The sequence below is a fragment of the Delphinapterus leucas genome, chromosome 11, assembly GCF_059928025.1.
Source record: "Delphinapterus leucas isolate spDelLeu-1000000601 "Yukka" chromosome 11, BTC_Dleu_Yukka2, whole genome shotgun sequence".
Taxonomy (NCBI): domain Eukaryota; kingdom Metazoa; phylum Chordata; class Mammalia; order Artiodactyla; family Monodontidae; genus Delphinapterus; species Delphinapterus leucas.
The window spans coordinates 102,299,389-102,322,308 of record NC_143139.1 but is presented as its reverse complement, the minus strand read 5'-3'; the positions used below and the strand labels follow the sequence as shown (position 1 = coordinate 102,322,308).

At 55.4% G+C, this 22,920-nt stretch overlaps 1 protein-coding gene across 22 annotated transcripts in view; it reads right to left on the bottom strand.

The window, feature by feature from the left end:
* Positions 1-972: 972 nt before the first annotated feature.
* PPP6R2 (protein phosphatase 6 regulatory subunit 2) overlaps positions 973-22,920 on the bottom strand; it is an 83,651-nt gene continuing 61,703 nt past the window's right edge. For 15 of the 22 annotated variants that reach the window (XM_089921532.1, XM_089921535.1, XM_089921534.1 and 12 more), the window contains 15 exons: positions 22,221-22,373; positions 11,259-11,462; positions 9,863-9,927; positions 8,200-8,315; positions 6,730-6,815; positions 6,463-6,543; positions 6,027-6,124; positions 5,603-5,660; positions 5,413-5,528; positions 5,150-5,313; positions 4,643-4,814; positions 4,467-4,555; positions 3,689-3,851; positions 1,781-2,017; positions 973-1,706 (listed from right to left, as the gene is read on the bottom strand). In XM_089921532.1, the coding sequence (XP_089777658.1) occupies positions 1,655-1,706; positions 1,781-2,017; positions 3,689-3,851; positions 4,467-4,555; positions 4,643-4,814; positions 5,150-5,313; positions 5,413-5,528; positions 5,603-5,660; positions 6,027-6,124; positions 6,463-6,543; positions 6,730-6,815; positions 8,200-8,315; positions 9,863-9,927; positions 11,259-11,462; positions 22,221-22,373 (1,854 nt within the window). In that variant the 3' untranslated portion in view covers positions 973-1,654. Of the gene's footprint in view, positions 1,707-1,780; positions 2,018-3,688; positions 3,852-4,466; positions 4,556-4,642; positions 4,815-5,149; positions 5,314-5,412; positions 5,529-5,602; positions 5,661-6,026; positions 6,125-6,462; positions 6,544-6,729; positions 6,816-8,199; positions 8,316-9,862; positions 9,928-11,258; positions 11,463-22,220; positions 22,374-22,920 lie in introns of those variants that run through there. The other 7 variants (XM_022597050.3, XM_089921537.1, XM_089921539.1 and 4 more) reach the window with 7 other exon arrangements.

The following is a 22,920-nucleotide window of genomic DNA, read 5'->3' as shown; positions in this document are numbered from 1 at the left end:
CGCACGCCTGCGTCTCCTCTGTGTCCTGGGGCCGGGGTGGGCGGCGGGGGCCAGCATCACCAGGCTTTTGCTTGGTGCCCGGCCACCCATCCCTCCAGGCCTCAGAGGCGATCCTGGGGCTGGTGCGGAAGGCGCCACCTAGAGGTGTGTGTGTTGTGAAGAAGGGGGTACCGGGGAGCTGTCCGGAGTCCAGAGTTGCTGGTCCCTACCCTGGTCAGATGAGAGTCAGTCAATGGGATGGGATGGGATGGATGGAGGAGTGGGACGGGGCCTGAGGAGGGGGAGACACCAAAGAGGGTGGGCTCTCTGGAGAGCAAGGGTGCTTTAGGACTTGACGTGGGGGGCTTATGTATGGGGAGGTGGGGCACAGGGACCCGACGGCCTCCGTTACGGGCACTTGGCTCCAAACGCCTGTCTCTGTCTCTCCCCTGGGGTCCTGACCGTCCTCACCGCCGCCCCCCCCCCCCAGTCTTGGCTGTAACGCAGGTCACTCTCCCATTCAGACGTGAGTCCCACCCAGGCTAGGGCCTTACTAGCAACGGGTGCCAACCAGGGGCGGGGCAGGGCCGGGTGGGCAGCAGGTGGGGTGTGTGGGGCGGAATGTGGCACCGCGGAGGCTGGGAGAACATCCCAGAGTGGTCAGGGTGGCGGCCACAGCTCCTGGTCAGGGGGGCTGGTGGTGCGGGGGACCCGGCCGGCAACGGCACCCGTCAGTGGGAGCTAAGGCGGGGCTCACCCAGGTCCTCCCTGGGCACACGGACAGCCGTCAGGCTGACATTCCTGTTGCCCAGGAACCTGTGGGTCTGGGGTCCCTGCCCGAGACGCACCTCCAGGCAGAGTTTGTTTCACAAAGAAAAAAGAGCTCAGTCTTTACTCAGGAGTTGACTCAAAGACGGGCCCAGGAGCAGCAGACGACCCCCGCTGCCAGCCGGGTTGGGGCTCCAGGGCCTGCAGCGTAACAATACGCGGGTCTGTCGGTGAGAATAACAACTTTTATTGGGAATCGTGGGGTCTGGGTGCCCTGTCAGATCATCAGAACAGTAACATGAGATACCCCGCCCTCCTCGGCAGGTACAGGGTAGCCCTCCCATGCCCGGGCACTGCTGGGCCCTCTGCACCCTGTCCTGCACGCCCGTGGCCAGCTCCTGCCAGGCACCCCCCCCCCCCCCACTGCCCACTGCGGACAGCCTGCCAGGCCGCGGGGGGCTTGTTTTTTTTTAAGGCAGTCACGTTTGCAGCCTGGCTCAAGGCCAGCTCCCAGGGCCACCGGGCAGCTAAAACCCCGTCTGGCCAGTCCAGTTCCAGACCCACATTTGTCCCCAGAGCCTCAGAGACCCTCTCCTGCGCTAGAATAAAAAGTGCAAACACGTGGCTCTCTCCGCGTTTGTTAAAAAACGGATAAAAACAGGCTCAGAGCCTGTGGCGCAGGCAGAGCCCCTGTCTGAGGCCTTATTGCTGTGTGTGGGGCTGGACCCTCAAGGCCCACCCGGAGTCAGGCAGGAGAAATGCAGGCTGGGCCGTCTGACTGGTTCCAACTGCCAGCTTTACCAATGCAGCATTTATTTTAAAATTAAATTAAGTTAAATTAAAGAAGACACACTGCGTCACCAGGTAGTTCTCTTGGTTGGGGCGCCAAGGCCGGGCGGCGGCAGCATCACACGAGGCCATTTAAGGCGGCTCCCGCGGGCGGAGGCCCGTCAGTCTGCCTGCAGGGGTGGGTAGGAGTCGCTCAGGGCAAGGGTCCCCCCACCCAGCCCCTCCCCTGGTCCGACCTGCTCACCTGTCCTTCGTCACCGTCCCCAGGGTGGCCGCCGTGGAGACAGCTGGGGCTGCAGGGGTGACGGCCACGGCCAGCACAGGAGAGACTGCCGGGGTGGCTGGGGCGGGGCCGGTGCTGCCCGGTACTGTGGTGGCCGCCACGGCAGCCTCGGGGAGGACGGCCCCGACTGGGGCAGAGGTCACTTCCACAGGCGCAAGGGAGGCCAGGTCTGGAGGCGTGCTGGCGGCGCGCTCAGCCCTGTGTGGCAGACAGGCTCCAGTTTCTGGACCACCCCCGCTGGGGCTCCACCCTGCAAGGTGGCCCAGGCCCCTCTGCCACCCCAAGTTCCAAACACGCCAGAGACCGCCTGTCAGTCCACCAGAGCGTTGAGCCTCCTTCCCAGCAGCACTCATCCCGGGCATCCCGTCCCCCTCGGCCCCCTCCAGACGGCCCTCGCCACACCCCCACCCCGGTCTGGAACATGCCCCTTAGGTGCTCCTAGCAACCCTCACCACTCTGTGGACCACACAGGCCCAGAGCCCTTCCCTGGAACACCTCTCAGGCCACGTCTGTCCACAACACTCCCACCGCCCACACCTAGAAAGGCTGAGTGCGGGAGGCAGGCGGCCTCGGGACACCCAGCCCTGGCACTCAGCTCTGGTCTGGGGGCCCAGAGAGCAAGCCCACGGTCCCCCCACCAGCCCACACCTGCCCAGCGCCTGCTTCTGCTGTGTGACGTCTCCTCCAGCCCGGCACTGACCCTCGCGAGCCAGTGAGGGCAGAGCCTGGAGACAAGCCCCGCGTGTCCCCCCACAATGGCCCAAGGCTCGCGAAGACCGCCCTGAGGACCAAAAGGCTTTGCTTTCGGAACAACAACTGCTTCTCGGAGCCGGGTGGGTTTTGGGGGAACGGGGAGTTAGGAAGAGGAAAAGGTTTTAAGAATTTCGATGACTCTAAGCTTCAAGAAGGAATCAAACCGTTTGGGAGCCGCGTGTACACCTTTACCCCAGCGCTGAGGTTCTCCCCGGGGCCAGGCGTCAAGCTCGCCCCACCCTGCAGCGGCGGCGTGAACCGCCCCTCCCCCGACACGCACTGCGCAGCTTGACTCTGCTCCCTCCAGGCTGTGCCCACTGCCCCGAGCCCCAGCGCAGGGCGCCAGCGGGGATGGGCGCGCCCTGGGGTCCTGGGAGCTAGACTGGACCCCCAGCGTCAGCAGGGACGCTCCAGGGTCACTGGGTGGGGACCTCACGGGAGCAGCACCGTCAGTCTCTGCTCCTCATCCCCTCGTGGGGGTCTGGGCTGGCCCCCCGGCACCCCGCCCCAGCCCCTTCAGGCCTTGACCCCAGCACCGCCTTCTCCCTCACGTCCCACCAGCCCTCCTGCCCTGTTCCGTCTTCACCGCACACGGTTCCTCACGCTGCCCGCCCACCCGCCCAACCAGGAGGCACGTGTCCACCAGCCGACCCCAGAGGCCCGGACCTGCCCCCTGGGCGCAGGGGTGGGGTGCACGGGCCAAGCCTGCAGGGAGGACGACCCAGGTCAGGGCCCCAAGCAAAGTCCCAAAACACCCCCGTCCTCCCGGTCCAGCGTGATGGACACGTGTGTCCGAGGCGCCCGGCTGAGGTGGGCGCAAGTCTGGGACTAGGCACCCGCCCCAGGAGAGCGGCAGCTCCAGAGCGCACCCGGAACCCCAAAAGCCTGGCCATTCTCTCCGACGCAGCCTGAGGCGGGCTGGCCCCATGCTGTCTCAACGGCCACCCCAGCTTCCACCTGGACGAAGCGGTGTCCCTCCTGTCCAAAGCTGACCTCCAAGGAGTCACGGGGCCATCAGGACAGGAAGGTCGGCCTGCCCCTGGGCCAGCGGAGTGCTGCGGACAGCCAGACCTCCGTGTGCACCCGGGGGCCCGCCACCCAGCCTGTCCTGCTCACCTGGGGACTAACACCGGCGGCGGAGGAGCCTCCCGACCGGGACCCATCCTCACAGCCTCCGAGGCCAAAGCCACCTTCTGCTTGTCCTCTCGGCTGCTGGAGGCCACCAGGGGCGCCTTCCTGGCAACACATGCGTTCCAGGCACCCAGAGTGGCCGGGCCAGCTGCAACACAGGGAGCCGGCGACACCAGATGAGGACAGAGCGACCAGTATGGCGCACGCGGGAACTTCAGCCCGCAACTGGTGACAGACCTGTCCCCCACACCCACTGCCGCGTGCGTGTGACGTGCACACGTGCGTCTGTGAATTCACAGGAACTTCAGGAGGAACGGTCCTCCCTGCAGGGAGGGCCAGCACTCAGCCTTGTGGCTGGCTTCCAAGTCCCTCCCCGTGTGGCCCTGATACCTTGGGGGGCTTCCAAGCCCATCTGACAGGGAGCTCAGGGCCAGGGCCCTGAACAGCTCCCAGGACAAGCACTGGGGTGGCGTGGCGCACACGTGTGATCCACACCTAGCAGGCGGCCAGGCCTGGGGAGACAGGCTCTGCCTGGGGTCCTGGCGACACAGACGGGTGTGGGCTGGTCGGACCTGCGCACTGAGGCCAGCCCGAGGGCCCCGCTGGCCGTCCTGTGCCTGGAGCCGGGGTCCTGACCCCTCCACACACCCACTCCAGTCCCCGCACGTGGCGCAAGCGCCAACATCACCAGGGCAATACAGCGGCCCCGAGGTCTTGGCCTCCCCCTCCCGCCCCCCCTGCCCCTGGGGCCGCCCCTACTCACGGGTTCTCTCTGGGCCCCGGTTCAGGCCACCCTGGGCATCGCCGTGACCTCTGTCCACGGGGGAGCTGCACCTGGGCCCCGACTCAGAGCTGCAGACGAGGCCAACTCTGAGCCCACGCCCAGGAGACCCGGCCCCCAGGCAGCCGGGGCCGCCCTCCGCCCCAGCCCCGCCTCACCAGCAGAAAGGCTGGAAGTCGGCAAACTTGGCCCAGCCTCTCTCCTCCGCAGCCGAGGCGCTGGGTGCGCTGGCCGCCCACACACTGGAACCCACGTCCATCGCCACTGCCGGGGCCAGGCCTGAGGCTGTGGAATTCACTGGCTCATCAGACACCGTCCAGGGGGCGCCTGCTGGGGGAGACGCGGTGTCCAGGCCCCTTGACCAGCACATGACCGGTGGTGGAGGCCCCACAGCAATGGTGTGGGTGTGCCTTCCCCCACGGTACTGGGGGACACCCACCTCTAGCCGTGACAGCGTGGCCAAGAGTGACCGTGACGGGGCGGGAGACCAAGGGCATGTGAGCGTGTTTGAAAGTGTGTGCCGGGGGGTCAGTGGGCATCAGGCCCACAGCAGCCCAGCCACACACACACACACAGGCCCACAGACCAGGGCACCAAATCCTCTGTCCCCCATGTTCCCGCCCAAGCCCCTTGCCCGGCCCGCACCCTGTGGCCCCATCATCTACCTTCTGAGCCACCCTCAACACGAGGACCTTCCTTCTGGACGGCAGCCCGAGGGGCGCCCGCCCGAGCCCCGTCCCCGTCTGCTTCCGAGCTCTCCTCCCCACCTTGGCCTCGGTGCTCCAGGCCGTCCTTCCGGCAGCTCTCCGAAGCGTGAGGGCCCCCGAACCTGGGGGGAGACCCACGGTCAGAGCAGCCCTTCCCGCCTGCCCAGGGCGCCACGGCACGGCTGAGACAGGGCTGGTGCCCGTGTGGTGCCCAAGCCCACCTGGCTCTGGTCACTCGGGCCACACAGTGTGTCTCCTCATCCTCCCAGAGGTCGTCATCCTCGTCGAAAGGCTGGATGTGGTCACTGCAGCAGGCCTCAAACAGAGCGGCACCGGGCTGCAGGAGAGCACACGTGGGCCACATGGCCCCCACACACCCGGCCACCCCCAAGGGGCATCCACGGGACTCACGCTTTCCTCGTCAGCGTCGACGCTGAAGTTGATCTCCGCGATCCTGTCAAATGGGGCGCTGCGAGGACAACAGGGATGCCGTCAAGTCCTCCCAGGAGGGAGAGAAGGGGGAGGCAGCCCACCGAGGGAGGCAAAGGCAGGGGCGGGGGGCCAGGGCTGCAGGCCGAGCCCGGGTGGGTGCACGGGCTCCCCTCCCACCTCTGGATGGGCGGCTAGGGGTGACTCCCACCCAGCTGCTCTGCCTCCCCAGAGGGCGGCTCCAGGCCGTTGGGTCACATGTGGCTTCCAGCTGAGCAAGTGGTGTGATGGCCCTGAAGGCCAGGCAGGGCTGAGCCAGGTCAGGGACCTGGTCACACCGAGCAGAGCCCGGCTCCCTCCCAAAGGCACGAGGGTGAGGCAGGTGGGCGCGTCCCGCTGGGCTCACTTGATGCTGTCGTCCTGCTCAGCGAACTCCTCGTCGCTGAAGCCAAACTGGTCCACGAAGGTGGCCGTCATCTGCTGGACCTGGTACTCGGAGAAAGCCTGGGCAACAGGGCCGTGGCCGCTCTCAGGAACCCCCCTGGTGCTTCAGCGGCTTCTCCCAGGTCCTGCCCTCTCGGCTGGGCACCCATAGGCAGCCATGTCCAAATAGCCTGTGACTCTGACTTTCCATTCGCCCACCACGTCCCCAAGGGTCTCATCAATGTCAAGTGGCCCTGCGGGCGCCCCCTAAGCAGAGGAGGGTGGGGCTGCACCCCCTGCAGAAGCGGGGGGATGAGCACCTCCCCGGCCCCGCCCGAGGCTCTGGTGACGCGTGCAGGACACTCCCGAGGCCTAAGCGCTGCCGAGAGCGTGGGGATGAGGGGCCTGGCCTCACGCACCTGCTGAAGGGACAGCTCATTAGGGAAAACGCCCTCCATGTCCTCATCCTCACTCGAGGGGTGAAGATGGTGGGTGCTAACCTGCAACAGCCAGGGTGGGCGGGCATGAGACAGCGTCTGGGGCCATGCCGACCCACCCTCCCTTGCAGGGCGTGCCGGGCCTCGGGCACCAGGAGTCCCGCAAGCCCAGGTCGGGCAGGGACCAGGGCGGGGACAGCGCTCTGCCCAGGGGGCCCCCCACTCTCGGCCGGCCTGGGGCCTGCTCACCAGGTCCACCGCGTTCCTGCGGTTGGCCTCCGTCAGCGTCTCCTCCACAAAGCTCTCCCAGCGCCCGCGGCAATCCGAGGGGAGCCCTGCAGGGAAGGCTGCCTGGTGAGCCCTTGGGATGGAGCCAGCAGCTGCATCCTGGTCCCGCGAGGGCTCACAGGCCGACCGGGGAGCCCCGGGGACACAGGAACCACGGGGCACGGGCACGTCCCTCTTGGCCTTACAGGCCCAACCCAGCAGGCCTGGGTGTGTCTGTTTTTCTGGGGAGGTCGGAGCCCAGAGACGTTCACAGTCCAGAAAGAGAGAGCTTCACACTCGCCCCCAACCCCACACCGGGCCATCCTGGGTGCGCACGCTCGTCAGAGGTGCTGACGGGCTGGGGGCCGGACTGAGAGCAGCCCGCTCGTGTCAGAGGGCCCCGCCCGCCCCCCCCCCTCCCCGGAGCCTCCTGGCTCACAGCTGCCCTGGGACCACAGGGGGCCATGGCCAAGGTCACCATAGGGGCAACTAGGCGAGGGCACGGGGGCGGGGGGCCATGGAGGCCACGCCCACTGCACGACCAACTGGACGTCTGCGGGGCAGCTTCCCCAGCCCAGGACAGGGACAAACCCAGCACCTCCCCTGCCTGCCCCGGATTCAGGGCACCACAGCCCCCAGAAGGGATGGGGATCACCCCGCCCCGACAGCACACACGGCGCTCAGGGGCCCCCCAGACGGTGCTCACTCCTGCTCGCTGTTCACTGAGCACACGCGTCCCCCTGCCCCCTGGCCAGCCCTGTCCTCAGGCCCCCACACAGCGCGGGGGACAAACTGTCTTGGCTGTGAAACCAGCACGAGCCCCCAAGTGCCCTCAGGGTCCCAGCCTCTGTGGCCGTCACCGTCCATCACCCTCAGGCCGCCCCGAGCGCACGCCCCTGCTGTCACCCTGTCACCACGTGCTGCTCGGGCTGGCCCGGCGTCCTCCTCCCCAAGAGGCCACACAGGCCCTTCTAAGCTGCCCGCCTTCTCGCATCTGAACCAAGATCCCTTGGGCTCTCCCCAGCTCAGGCCAGAAAGCCCAGTGCCTGGGAGCTGCAGACTGGGCGCCCAGAACGTGCGAGGGCTGGGAAGGGGCATGGGCGGCGGCTCCCCACTCGGGGCCCCGGATCGCGACGAGGAGGCCCGTGGGGTATGAGGGAGAGCAAGCCTGGCCAGGGTGGCCTCTGCTCAGGTCCTGCGGCCACTCCCCAGATGAGCCACAAGCTCAGAGAAGAGCCGGACGGCGGAGCAGGAGAGCAGGCGTTTGGGCCGGCACGGGCGGCCCAGGGCACAGAGGAGGCTGCCGCCCAGGCCCAGGCGCAGCTGACAGGACAGCCCCCGTGGCAAAGGGGGGGCCAAGTGTGTGGCACCAGTGCTGGTCCCGTCCGCCGACGGGCCAAGGGCAGGGGCGGGGCACCTCGGGCGGCGACACCTGGGCCTGGAGGCGCTCACCTCGGAGGACCTCGCTGACCTGGGTCTGCACGGGGCCCCCCTCCAGGCTCTGCACCACTGCGTTGGCGATCCGGGTGAGATGGCCCATGTTCCCGCGCCTCATGCCACCCGCTGCCCTGAAAGAGAGGGTGGCGTCAGGCCTGCCGCCGGCCCTCCTCCGCGGTGCCTCCAGCCGGCCCGGCCTCGGCTCTGTGGCCTCCTCCCCGCGGGCCCCACTGCCCTGCGAAGCCGCCTCGTGGCCTCGCCTGCAGGCTGCTTACTTTTGGAGCACCTGCTCCGCACCCGCGTCGCTCCGCTCCCTGCCTACAGGTGAGGCGGGCACTTGCCGCTCCCACTCTGCACAGACCACCAGACCCGCGCCCGGCTGGGGCTGCGAGTGTTGAGCAGGCGCGTCCCGAGCCCCCAGAGAAGACCGAGGGTGGGCCCAGGACCCGGGAGTAGGCAGAGCAGCAGGGGCAGCGGGCTGTCTCCCGTCCACCTGCACGTCCCGCCCGGCCGCAAACACGTGGCTCTCCCCCACTTCTCATCTCTCCCACACAGGACCCAACAGAGCAGCAAGTCTTCAGATCCCTGAAGCAGCAGGAAGGGCGTCAGTTGTGAGACTCTGGCGCGTCCGTTACAGAAACACAGCCCTTGGGTCCCAGAGTGGACAGCGCTTGCTTTCAACAGTATTCTCTCTCTTCAGAGCGTGACGACAACCAGAGAGGAAGCGAAGGTGGTCCCCAATCGGTGGGCCCACCCGGCAAAGGAAGGGGGTCAGGAGAGACTGGGCAGAACTGGCCCAGACGCGAAGCCGGGCTGAGGGTGGAGGCCTGTGAGCGGCTGTCCAGGTCGCGGGAGAACCGCGCTGAGGCCGCGGCCTGCAGGCATCCAGGCTCACACGCCCGTCCACGGCTTACTATGGCCCAAGGACCCCTCGGTGACAGCAGTGAGCCGTCCCCTCACACAGGCACACACCTGTGCACCAACACACAAAACATATACAGGAGCAGACTCAGCACAGGCCTCCCTGGGCACTATGCACACCGGGCCCAGCAGAAGGCGGAGCGGCCCCATCTTGCTTGTTGCTACTTGGGAGCGGACGCAGATTTGTGGGTTCAGTAACAGCAGGACAGAAGGGATGAACTAGGTGCGGTCGCAGAGCTCTCCTCACCTGCCCAGAGCAGCCCCTGGCAGGGCAGAGTAGGAGCACAGGGGGGCCAGGGCTGCCCACCGGACCCGACCCTGCAGTTACACCAGGGACCTGGGCAGTCAAGGCTTTCAAGCAGGAAGTGACACCGCCTGCTGGTTTCAGCAAGATCCCAGCTTATCGGCAACGAGAGGGCAGATGGGGGAAGAGGGAAGCAGAAAGGGGCCCGGATGCTCTTTCAAGGGTCTGAGGCTTCAGTAAGAGAAGTGGCTGGAGGCTGGGATGGGGACGTGGGAGGATTCGGGACACAGTGCAGGCACAGGACTGGGGTCTCTGCTGATGGACGGGCAAGGGAGGAAGAGGGTGAGGGGCCCATGGAGCCAGGGTCCGGGCTGTGCAGGCCGCGTTACCCTGCCCCGCGCCCTGGCCCCGCCAGCAGCACTGCAGCTGCTCCCACAGCGGTGGGACCCTTCCTTGAAAACAAACCCTCCATGGCAGCCCTGGAGCCCCACGCAGAGCCCCAGTGGTCCTTACTGTGTGTGGTCATTGGCTTCCCAGGCCTCCAGGATCCTCTGGACCAGGCAACACTTCTGGAACAGCTGGCAGACAGGTGGCACGGCTCAGGGCCAGCAGGGCTGCACGCTCCCCTCCACCCAGCCCTGGACTGAGTGGGCTTAGCAGGCAGCAGGCGCACACATCAGCCCCAAGTTCACTGTGGGCGGCAAAAGCATCACAGCCCAGCCCTGCGGTCCCCGTCCGACGCCCCGGTAGGCTCTGCTCAGGCTCGTCCACGTGGCGACGGGAGCCGAATCAGGACACTCTCATCCCCTCAGCCTTCCGGCGGTCGTGTCCTCCCCCTCGGGCCACTCTCCTGCCTTCTCCGTCCAGGAGGAAGAGGCCGGCGGCCCCAGGGCTCACTTGCTTCCAGGCCCTCACACAGGCAGCTTCCCGTAACTGGAGTGTTTGCTCCGGGCCCCAAATCGCACGCCCACCCCACGTGTGGCCTATCTGGGTGAGGGTCCCTTGCTGGCCTGCATGGCCGCTGCACACACCCACCCCCGTGGCTCTCATCACTGAAACCGCCCACTCCTGGCTATTTACCCCCTTGGCTGTGTTCCGGCTCAGGCCTGCAGGTGCAGCCCTTCTCGACCCTCTCCCAGGTCTCTGGTCAGGGGCCCCGTTGCCAAGCCCCTCCTGTCTGAGCCTTGCAGCCACCCGGGGGTGGGGGGCAGAGCCGACCCCCAGGGCCCCGCACGCATAGGTGGGCTCCTTGGCTTGGGGACCGCCTGTGCCGCATGCTCCACCCACGTGCTGCTTCCTTCTTCCTTCCTTAGCGAACACCCACTAAGGCCGACTCCCTGCAGCCCCGCGCGCGGCCACTCAGGATGCTCTTGCTCGCGGCCCCGGGAAGGGCGACCACAGCGGGTCTCCACACAGTGTGCTCGGGTGAGCGGGAAAGAGGCGTCAGGGAAGAGGCGGGCCGTGCAGAGCATCCACACTTTCCAGAGGCTCAAAATCCCAGAAAGTCTTCTTGTGAGAACTGGATATGTTCACCCCTCCCCTGGCACCTCCCCGGCACGGCATTCACACCATGACGGGGCTGCTTGCCCTCACGGCCTGGAGGAGCCGACCCAGGGGCAGCAACGGGGCTTCTTCTACACCCCTCCGGGGCCCTCCACTCCACCGGCTCTGGGGCCCTGGCAAACATGGACACCTTCTTTGGGATTTCCCGTCTCACGGGTGAAAGGAGAGCAGCTCACCCCGTGTCACGGGAGGATTAGAGGAGAAAGCACACGAGGGCCCAAAGCAACGTTAATGTCCACATGGTCTGGGTGGGGTTCAGCACACGCAGCAATACACAGGATGCACAGGACACGCAGTGACAGGACATGCAGGAAACAGCTACACGCGTGACGCTGCCTGGACCTACGTGGGTCACCATCGTGCTCTCAGGGCGGCTGGCGGCAGGCTGGGGGGTCTCTGGGTCCCCGCTGGAGGGCGGAGGCTCCACCGCGCCCTCAGGTCCGCTGGCCACGGCCCTGTCCTCCCGGGCAGAGTGGGACAGGATGGCGGCTATGCACAGCTCCACTTGGAAGTGCAGGAAGTTATTCCAGGCGTACTTAACAAACAGGTCCTGGGGAGACAGAGGGTGAGGGAAGCCCCGTGTCCTGCAGGCCGAACGTGAGGGGCCCTGCTGCCCTGCCCACCTCCCCGTGCTGTGTCCTGACGTCCGGGCGGCCACGGGCCTTCCATCTCCATCCGGCTCCGTAATCTCTGCTCGTGTGACCGCTTCCTGTGGTTTCCTTATCCTCTGTCCTAGGTTAGAAGCTTCACCCGCAGACCCTCAACCTCCCTCCTTCTCCAGTGCATCTTGACAAGGCTGTAGGCCTCCCTGTAAAATCCACCGCAGCTACACTCTACACATTTTGCTATGTAGTATTTTTATCGTCTTTCCTTTATGATTTTATCTTTGACCCACAAGTTACTGGGAGTGTGTTCAATTCTCCAACCCCTGGGGATCCTATCCAGGAGGGCCATGAAATCAGGAGGTGCACACATGGACACTCCCCAAGGGAGCCCCAAGGGGCCCAAACAGAAGCTCCCAGGCAGACGCCCCCGAGGAGGCTGAATGGGCAGCTGCAGCCCCTCTGCCATGGCCTCTTCCAGACCTGCCCCTGAGGCGAGCAGAGCGGCACCAGCAGGGAGGCGGGAGAGGCACACCTGCCACGTCCACATGGCCACCTCACACCCAGCAGGGTCCACAGCTGCCTGCACCCCACACCCTCTGCTGCCTACACGGAAGGAAGCGGGCTGCACACGATGGGGAGATGGGGCTGGGGAAAGGGGTGTAGGCTCCAGCCCAGGATATAAGTCTGGACCCTTCTTTCCCACCAGGGAGTGGGGAGCTGGATAAGGAAGGAGGCCCGTCTGCCTGACACAGCTCTCCTCCCCCACAGAAACACAGTCTCCAGTCTCGGCTTCACCTTCTCTGCCTGTGTGACTTTGGGTGACACTGGAGGTGGCTTCATCCATGCTGCCTCGTCTTCAACAGTCAGACCCACCTCCCAATAAAGAAAAGCCCATACCAGATGGCTTCACTGGAATTCTACCAAACATTTAAAGAAGAATTAACAACACCAATCCTTCTCAAAGTCTCCCCAAAAAACTAAAGGGAGCACTTTCTACCAAATTCAGTCTGTGAGGCCAGCACTGCCCTGACACCAAAGACATCACAAGAAAAGAAAATTACAGACCAACATCCCTTAAGAACACTGATGCAAAAATTCTCCACAAAATACTAACAAACTGAATTCAGCAGCATATTAGAAGAAAATTATACACTATGACCAAGTGGGATTTATTCCCAGAATGCAAGAATGGTTCAACATATGAAAATCCTTCAGTGTAATATACACCACATTAAAAAAATGAAGGACAAAAACCAGTCATCTCAACTGACACTGAAAAATCATTTGACAAAATTCAACACATTTTCTTGATAAAAACACTTAATAAACTAGGAATAAAGGAAACTTCCTCAACATAGTGAAGGGCATCTATGACAAGAGCACAGCAAACATCATATTCAGTGGTGAGAGACTGAAAGCTTTCCTTCTAAGACCCAAAACAAAGAAAGGATGCCCCTTTCGCCACCTGTATTCAGCACTGCACTCGAAGTTCTAGCCAGGGCCATTAGGCAATAAAAAGAAATAAAAGGCATCAAAACAACAGGAGAAGCCACCGCAGAGATTGGTTCAAGATGGCAGAGTAGAAGGACGTGCGCTCGCTCCCTCTTGCGAGAGCACCGGCATCACAACTGCTGAACGATCATCGACAGGAAGACACTGGAACTCACCAAAAAAGATGCCCCACATCCAAAGACGAAGGCGAAGCCACAGTGAGACGGTAGGAGGGGCGCAATCACAATGAAATCAAATCCCATAACTGCTGGGTGGGTGACTCACAAACTGGAGAACATTTATACCACAGAAGTCCACCCACTGGAGTGAAGGTCCTGAGCCCCATGTCAGGCTCTCCAACCTGGGGGTCCGGCAACGGGAGGAGGAATTCCCAGATAATCAGACTTTGAAGCCTAGCGGGATTTGACTGCAGGACTTTGACAGGACTGGGGGAAACAGAGACTCCACTAGTGGAGGGCACACACAAACTAGTGTGCACCTCGGGACCCAGGGGAAGGAGCAGTGACCCCACAGGAGACTGAACCAGACCTACCTGCTGGTGTTAGAGGTTCTCCTGCAGAGGCAGGGGGTGGCTGTGGTCCACCATGGGGACAAGGACACTGGCAGCAGAAGTTCTGGGAAGTACTCCTTGGCGTGAGACCTCCCAGGGTCTGCCATTAGCCCCACCAAAGAGCCCAGGTAGGCTCCAGTGTTGCGTCGCCTCAGGCCAAACAACCAACAGGGAGGGAACCCAGCCCCACCCATCAGCAGACAAGTGGATTAAACTTTTACTGAGCTCTGCCCACCAGAGCAACAGTCAGCTATAACCACCACCGGTCCCTCCCATCAGGAAGCTTGCATAAGCCTCTTAGATAGCCTCATCCACCAGAGGGCAGACAGCAGAAGCAAGAAGAACTACAGTCCTGCAGCCTGTGGAAGGAAAACCACATTCACAGAAAGACAGACAAGATGAAAAGGCAGAGGGCTATGTACCAGATGAAGGAACAAGATAAAACCCCAGAAAAACAACTAAATGAAGTGGAGATAGACAACCTTCCAGAAAAAGAATTCAGAATAATGACAGTGAAGATGATCCAGGACCTCGGAAAAAGAATGGAGGCAAAGATTGAGAAGATGCAAGAAATGTTTAACAAAGGCCCAGAAGAATTAAAGAACAAACAAACAGATGAACAACACAATAACTGAAATAAAAAATACACTAGAAGGAATCAATAGCAGAATAACTGAGGCAGAAAAACGGATTAAGTGAGCTGGAAGACAGAATGGTGGAATTCACTGCCGTGGAACAGAATAAAGAAAAACGAATGAAAAGAGATGAAGACGGCCTAAGAGACCTCTGGGACAACATTAAATGCAACAACATTCGCATTATAGGGCTCCCAGAAGGAGAAAAGAGAGAGAAAGGACCCGAGAAAATATCTGAAAGGATTTTAGTCGAAAACTTCCCTAACATGGGAAAGGAAATAGCCACCCAAGTCCAGGAAGCGCAGAGAGTCCCATACAGGATAAACCCAAGGAGAAACACGCCAAGACACATAGTAATCAAATTGGCAAAAATTAAAGACAAAGAAAAATTATTGAAAGCAACAAGGGAAAAACAACAAATAACATAGGGAACTCCTATAAGGTTAACAGCTGATTTCGCAGCTGTTAACAGCTCATTTTTTTTTAGAAACTCTAAAAGCCAGAACGGAGTGGCAAGATATATTTAAAGTGATGAAAGGGAATAACCTACAACCAAGATTACCCTACCCGGCAAGGATCTCATTCAGATTCAAGGCAGAAATCAAAAGCTTTACAGACAAGGAAAAGCTAAGAGAATTCAGCACCACCAACCAGCTCTACAACAAATGCTAAAGGAACTTCTCTAAGTGGGAGACACAAGACAAGAAAAGAACCTACAAAAACAAACCCAAAACAATTAAGAAAATGGTAACAGGAACATACATATTGATAAGTACCTTAAACGTGAATGGATTAAATGCTCCAACCAAAAGACACAGGCTCGCTGAATGGATACAAAAACAAGACCCATATATATGCTGTCTACAAAAGACCCACTTCAGACCTAGAGACACATACAGACTGAAAGTGAGGGGATGGAAAAAGATATTCCATGCAAATGGAAATCAAAAGAAAGCTGGAGTAGTAATACTCATATCAGATAAAACAGACTTTAAAATAAAGACTGTTACAAGAGACAAGGAAGGACACTACATAATGATCAAGGGATCAATCCAAGAAGAAGACATAACAATTATAAATATACGTGCACCCAACATAGGAGCACCTCAATGCATAAGGCAACTGCTAACAGCTCTAAAAGAGGAAATCGACAGTAACACAGTAACAGCGGGGGACTTTAACACCTGACTTACACCAATGGACAGATCATCCAAACAGAAAATTAATAAGGAAACACAAGCTTTAAATGACACAATAGACCAGACAGATTTAATTGATATTTATAGGACATTCTACCCCAAAACAGCAGATCACACTTTCTTCTCAAGTGCACACGGAACATTCTCCAGGATAGATCACGTCTTGGGTCACAAATCAAGCCTCAGTAAATTTAAGAAAACTGAAATCATATCAAGCATCTTTTCCGACCACAACACTGAAGATCAGAAATGAATTACAGGGAAAAAAACGTAAAAAACACAAACACATTGAGGCTAAACAACACGTTACTAAATAACCAAGAGATCACTGGAGAAATCAAAAAGGAAATAAAAAAATACCTGGAGACAAATGACAATGAAAACACAACGATCCAAAACCTACGGGATGCTGCAAAAGCAGTTCTAAGAGGGAAGTTTATAGCTATACAAGCCTACCCCAAGAAACAAGAAACATCTCAAATAAACAATCTAACCTTACACCTAAAAGAACTAGAGAAAGAAGAACAAACAAAACCCAAAGTTAGTAGAAGGAAAGAAATCGTAAAGATCAGAGCAGAAATAAATGAAATAGAAACAAAGAAAACAATAGCAAAGATGAATAAAACTAAAAGCTGGTTCTTTGAGAAGATAAATAAAATTGATAAACCATTAGCCAGACTCATCAAGAAAAAGAGATAGAGGACTCAAATCAATAAAACTAGAAATGAAAAACGAGAAGTTACAACGGACACTGCAGAAATACAAAGCATCCTCAGAGACTACTACAAGCAACTCTATGCCAATAAAATGGACAACATGGAAGAAACTGACAAATTCTTAGGAAGGTATAACCTTCCAAGACTAAACCAGGAAGAAACAGAAAATATGAACAGAATTACTTTCAGTTTCAAGTAGTGAAATTGAAACTGTGATTTAAAATCTTCCAGCAAACAAAAGTCCAGGACCAGATGGCTTCACAGGTAAATTCTATCAAACATTTAGAGAAGAGCTAACACCTATCCATCTCAAACTCTTCCAAAAAACTGCAAAGGAAGGAACACTCCCAAACTCATTCTATGAGGCCACCAACACCCTGATACCAAAACCAAACAAAGACACTACAAAAAAAGAAAATTACAGACCAATATCACTGATGAATATAGATGCAAAACTCCTCAACAAAATACTAGCAAACAGAATCCAACCACACGTTAAAAGGATCATACACCATGATCAAGTGGGATTTATCCCAGGGATGCAAGGATTCTTCGATATATGCACTCAGTCAACGTGATACACCATATTAACAACCTGAAGAATAAAAACCGTATGATCGTCTCAACAGATGCAGAAAGGGCTCTGACAAAATTCAACACCCATTTATGATAAAAACTCCCCAGAAAGTGGGCAGAGAGGGAACCTACCTCAACATAATAAAGGCCACATACGACAAGCCCACAGCAAACGTCATTCTCAATGGTGAAAAACTGAAAGCATTTCCTCTAAGATCAGGAACAAGACACGGATGTCCACTCTCACCACTATTACTCAACATGGTTTTGGAAGTCCTAGCCATGGCAATCAGAGAAGAAAAAGAAATAAAAGGAATACAAATTGGAAAAGAAGAAGTAAAACTGTCACTGGTTTCAGATGACATGATACTATACATACAGAATCCTAAAGATGCCACCAGAAAACTACTAGACCTAATCAATGAATTGGGTAAAGTTGCAAGATACAAAATTAATGCACAGAAATCTCTTGCATCCCTATACACTAACAACAAAAGAAAGAGAAATTAAGGGTAAATCCCATTCACCACTGCAACAAAAAGAATAAAATACCTAGGAATAAACCTACGTGAGAAGGTAAAAAAGCTGTACTCAGAAAACTGTAAGACACTGGTGAAAGAAATCAAAGATGACACAAGCTGATGGAGAGATATACCATGTTCTTGGGTTGGAAGAATCAATACTGTGAAAATGACCATAAACAATCTACAGATTCAATGCAATCCCTATCAAATTACCAATGGCATTTTTTACAGAACTAGAACAAAAAATCTTAAAATTTATATGGAGACACAAAAGACCCCGAATAGCCAAGGCAGTCTTGAGGGAAAAAAAAGGAGCGGAGGAATCAGACTCCCTGATTTCAGACTATACTACAAAGCTACAGTAATCAAGTCAGTATGGTACTGGCACAAAAACAGAAATATAGATCAATGGAACAGGATAGAAAGCCCAAAGATAAACCCACACACCTATGCTCAACTAATCTATGACAAAGGAGGCAAGGATATACAATGGAGAAAAGACAGTCTCTTCAATAAGTGGTGCTGGCAAAACTGGAAACTACATGTCAAAGACTGAAATTAGTACACTCCCTAACACCATACACAAAAATAAACTCAAAATGGATTAGAGACCTAACTGTAAGACTGGACACTATAAAACTCTTAGAGGGAAACATAGGAAGAACACTTTGACATAAATCACAGCAAGATCTTTTTTGATCCACCTCCCAGAGTAATGGAAATAAAAACAAAAATAAACAAATAGGACCTAACGAAACTTAAAAGCTTTTGCAAAGCAAAGGAAACTACAAACAAGACGAAAAAACAACCCTCAGAATGGGGGAAAATATTTGCAAATGAATCAACGGACAAAGGATTAATCTCCAAAATATATAAACAGCTCATGCAGCTCAATATTAAAATAACAAAGAACCCAATCCAAAAATGGGCAGAAGACCTAAATAGACATTTCTCCAAAGAGGACATACAGATGGCCAAGAAGCACATGAAAAGCTGCTCAACATCACTAATCATTAGAGAAATGCAAATCAAAACTACAATGAGGTATCACCTCACATCAGTTAGAACGGGCATCATCAGAAAATCTACAAACCACCAATGCTGGAGAGGGTGTGGAGAAAAGGGAACCCTCTTGCACTGTTGGTGGGAATATAAATTGATACAGCCACTATGGAGAACAGTATGGAGGTTCCTTAAAAAACTAAAAGTAGAATTACCATATGACCCAGCAATCCCACTACTGGGCATATACCCTGAGAAAACCATAATTCAAAAAGACACATGCACCCCAATGTTCACTGCAGCACTATTTACAATTGCCAGGTCACGGAAGCAACCTAAATGCCCACAGACAGACAAATGGATAAAGAAGATGTGGCACATATATTCAATGGAATATTACTCAGCCATAAAAAGGAACGAAGCTGGGTCCTTTGTAGAGACGTGGATGAATCTAGAGACTGTCATACAGAGTGAAGTAAGTCAGAAAGAGAAAAACAAATATTGTATATTAATGCATATAAGCGGAACCTAGAAAAATGGTACAGAGGAACCAGTTTGCAGGGCAGAAATAGAGACACAGATGTAGAGAACAAGCATATGGACACCAAGCGGGGTGGGGGTGGGATGAATTGGGAGATTGGGATTGACATGTACACTGATGTGTATAAAATGGATAACTAATAAGAACCTGCTTATAAAAAATAAAATTTAAAAATTTAAAAAAATAATAAAATAAAAATAAAAGGCATCTAAATTGGAAAGAAATAAAATTATCTCTGTTCACAGATGATACAATCTTGTATGCAGAAAACTGTACAAATTCCACATAAACTGTTAGAGCAAATAAACAAATTCAGCCAAGTTCCAGGATACAAGATCAACACTCAAAACTCTGTTGCATTTTCTTCCCACTAACGATAAACAATCCAAAGAACTAAATCTTCACACATATGGTCAATTTATTTTCAACAAGGGTGCCAAGACCATTCAGTGGGAAAAGGATAGCGTTTTCAACAAAAGGTGCTGAAAGAAATAGCAAGTGTTGGCGAGGATGGAGAGAAGAGAGGACCTTGTGCACTGGTGGTGGGAATGTAAACTGGTGCAACCACTGTGGAACACAGTGTGGACGTTCCTCAAAAAATTAAAAATAGAACCATCATATGATCCAACAATTCCATTCCTGAGTATTTACCCAAAGAATACAAAAACACTAATTTGAAAAGATATATGCCCCTCCATGTTCACTGCAGAATTATTTACAATAACCAAGATATGGAAATGACCTAAATGCCCATAAACAGATGAATGGATAAAGAAGATGTGGTACATATATACAATGGAGTATCACTCAGCCATAAAAAAGAATGATATAATGCGATTTGCAGCAACATGGATGGACCTAGAGGGTATTATGCTAAATGAAGTAGGTCAGATGGAGAAAGACAAATACCGTATAATTTCATCAATGAAAAACAAACAAAATAAACAAACCAAACAAAAACAAACACGTAGATACAGAGTAGTGGTTACCAGTGGTAAGGGGTGGGGTAGGGAGGAGGATGAAATGGGTAAAGGGGATCAGCTGTATGGTGACAGATGGAAACTAAATCTTTGGTGGTGAGCATGCAATAGGGTATAAAGAAGTAGAAATATAACCTACACATGAAACTTACATTCAAAAAACGAAACAAAACAAATGGTGCTGTGATATCCACATGCAAAAGAATGAAGCTGGACCCTTACCTTACACTGCATACATATACAAACTCAAAATGGACCAAAGACCCGAAAGAGCTAAAACTATAAAGTACTTAGAAGAAAACACAGGGGGAAAGTTGCATGACAGTGGATTTGGCAATGATTTCTTAGGTATAGGTATGACACCAAATGCACAAGCAACAAAAGAAAAAACAGATAAACTTGTGACTTCCCTGGTGGCGCAGTGGTTAAGAATCCGCCTGCCAATGCAGGGGACAAGGGTTCGAGCCCTGGTCCGGAAGATCCCACATGCCGCAGAGCAACTAAGCCCGTGCGCCACAACTACTGAACCTGCACTCTAGAGCCCACGAGCCACAACTACTGAAGCCTGCACGCCTAGAGCCCGTGCTCCACAACAAGAGAAGCCACCGCAATGAGAAGCCCACGTACCACAACTAAGAGCAGCCCCCCACTCACTGCTACTAGAGAAAGCCCACGCACAGCAACAAAGACCCAACGCAGCCAAAAATAAATAAAATAATTAATTAAAAAAAAGAAAAAAAACAGATAAACTGGACTTCATCAAAATGAAAACCTTTGTGCGTCAGAGGACACCGTCAAGAGGGCAAAAAGACAACTCACAGAATGGGAGAAAATATTTGCAAATCATGTATCTAAGCGCTTAATATCCAGAATATATAAAGAACTCCTTCAATTCAACAACAACAAAAAAACGAACAACCCAATTCAAAAATGGGCAGAGGACTTGAACAGACTGTTCTCCAAAGAAGATACACAAATGGCCAGCAAAAGCACATGAAAAAATGCTCAGCATCACTAATCACTAAGGAAATGCAAATCAAAACACAGTGAGATACCACCTCAAACCCATCTGGATGGCTATTATCAAAAACATGGAAAACACGTGTTAGTGACGAAATTGGAACCCTCACACATTGCTGGTGTGAATGTAAAACAGTGTACCCACTGGGGAAAACAGTGTGTGGGTGCCTCAAAAAGTTGAACATAGAATTACTGTATGACCCATCAATTCCACTTCTAGGTATGTAGTCAGAAGTGAAAGCAGGGGCTGAAACAGATATTTGTACATCCATGTTTATAGCAGCATTATTAAAAACAGCCAAAATGTGGAAGCAACCCAATTGTCCACCAACATATGAATGGATAAGCAAAACGCAGTACATCCATACAATGAAATATCATTCAGCCTTAAAAAGGAAAGAAATTGTGACACATGCTACCACATGGATGAACATTATACTAAGTGAAATAAGCCAGACAGAAAAGGCCAAATACTGTTTGATTCCACTTACATAGGAATCCCTGGAATAGTCGGATCCATAGAGACAGAAAGTAGAAGGGTGGGTGCCAGGGCTGGGGATTGGCGGGAGGATGAGGACCGAGTGTTTAATGCTCAGAGCTGGAGAAGATGAGAAAGTCCTGGAGATCGTGGTAATGGTTATACAACAACGTGAACGTTGAACCATATGCTTGAAAGTTATTAAAATGGTGTATTTCATGTTACATATATTTTGCCACAATAAGTGAAAAGTAGAAAGGGGGAGTGGGAGAGAGAGAACTTTCTCGGAGGAGAGGAAAAGAAATGAGTGAGGTCTTCCCTACTCGCCCTCTGACCCACATCCAGGCTCTACAGTCACAGCAGAGCCCAGTGACTTCCAAACGCTGGAAGGACTCCTGAGGCAGGCAGTCCTTCAGGCCCAGGTCCAAGGCAGCTCCTTCTGGGATTGAGATTTAAATGTAAGGATATTTCAGCTTCCTGGGAGCAGAGGCCCAGGGGCAAGGCTGAGGAGAAGGCTGGGGATGCATGAGCTCGGTGTACAGCTTGAGCGAGGTCCCCTCCCTGTCAGCAGCGCCCTGTGGTCACTGCCTGCAGACCCTCCCTCAGACCCCCAGGGCATGCCCGCCAGAGGAGCTCCCCACAGGCTCTGCCTTTACTGTGGGGACGAGGAGCAGCTCTTTAGGGCGTTTTAGGCTGAAGAGCTTCAAAGTTCTCTATTAAGGCAGAAATCAGAAAGGGGAGGGACCATATTACCGGCTCCCTCTGCTTCCAGGGCAGCCCTGCATGAGCCTACACGGAGGCGGGTCCCAGCGTCACTCGGTGCGCCTCACCAGTGACCTGGCGTCAAGCCTGGGGGGCAGGACGTGGTCTCTGCACAGACTGTGCCTGCCCCAGGACCGAACCAGAGCCTCCCTTCGGGCAGGCCTTCACCTGGGCGCTGAGGTCCCAGGCTGGGCAGGTGTCCGCTCACCAGCAGCAAGCCCATGGTGTTGAGCCGGCAGAGCTCCTGGTTGATGCTGGGCGTGTTCGTGTGCAGCAGGGCGGCCACGAGGCGAGCTCCGTGCAGGCGGGCGTTACCCAGGGGCTCCTCCAGCACGCCAATGGTGGTCAGGATCGCTGCTTTCTGCAAACACAAAAGGACTGCCCAGTTAGAGCCTTGTGACCGGTGTGATCACCACCCATGTGTGGGCTTCTCTTTGACCTGACCCTGGTCGAAGGGCCAGGGCCGCTGCTGCATGACGTGGCCCAGCCGGGGAGGGGTCCTCAAGGCAACGTGGTCTGCAGGAGGGAACAAGGGGTCAGTCAGGTTAAGAGCCCCACCGCTCCCCTCAGGGCTCACAAGACTGAGTGAGGGTGGGCCGCTGCTCCTGGGTGCCTAGGGCACTCTGGTCTCAGCCTGCCAGCCGAAGGGATGTGACCTCAGCGTATAAGACGGAGGAGACTGACGACAAGGGTGGCCTCGTGAGATGGGGTGATCCCACACACGGAGTACAGTGCATCTACCTTTTCATTAGCAGAATGTTCCAGAATCCCTGACTTCGTGAGTCCTCCTTTCTAGTGGGGAAGGCAGACCACAAGCTGATATATGTAAGAAACAGTATAGTAGACCACGGCGGGTGCCCAAGAGAGGCACCAGGAGAGGCGAAGGGGCTGTGCCTGGGGCACTGAGG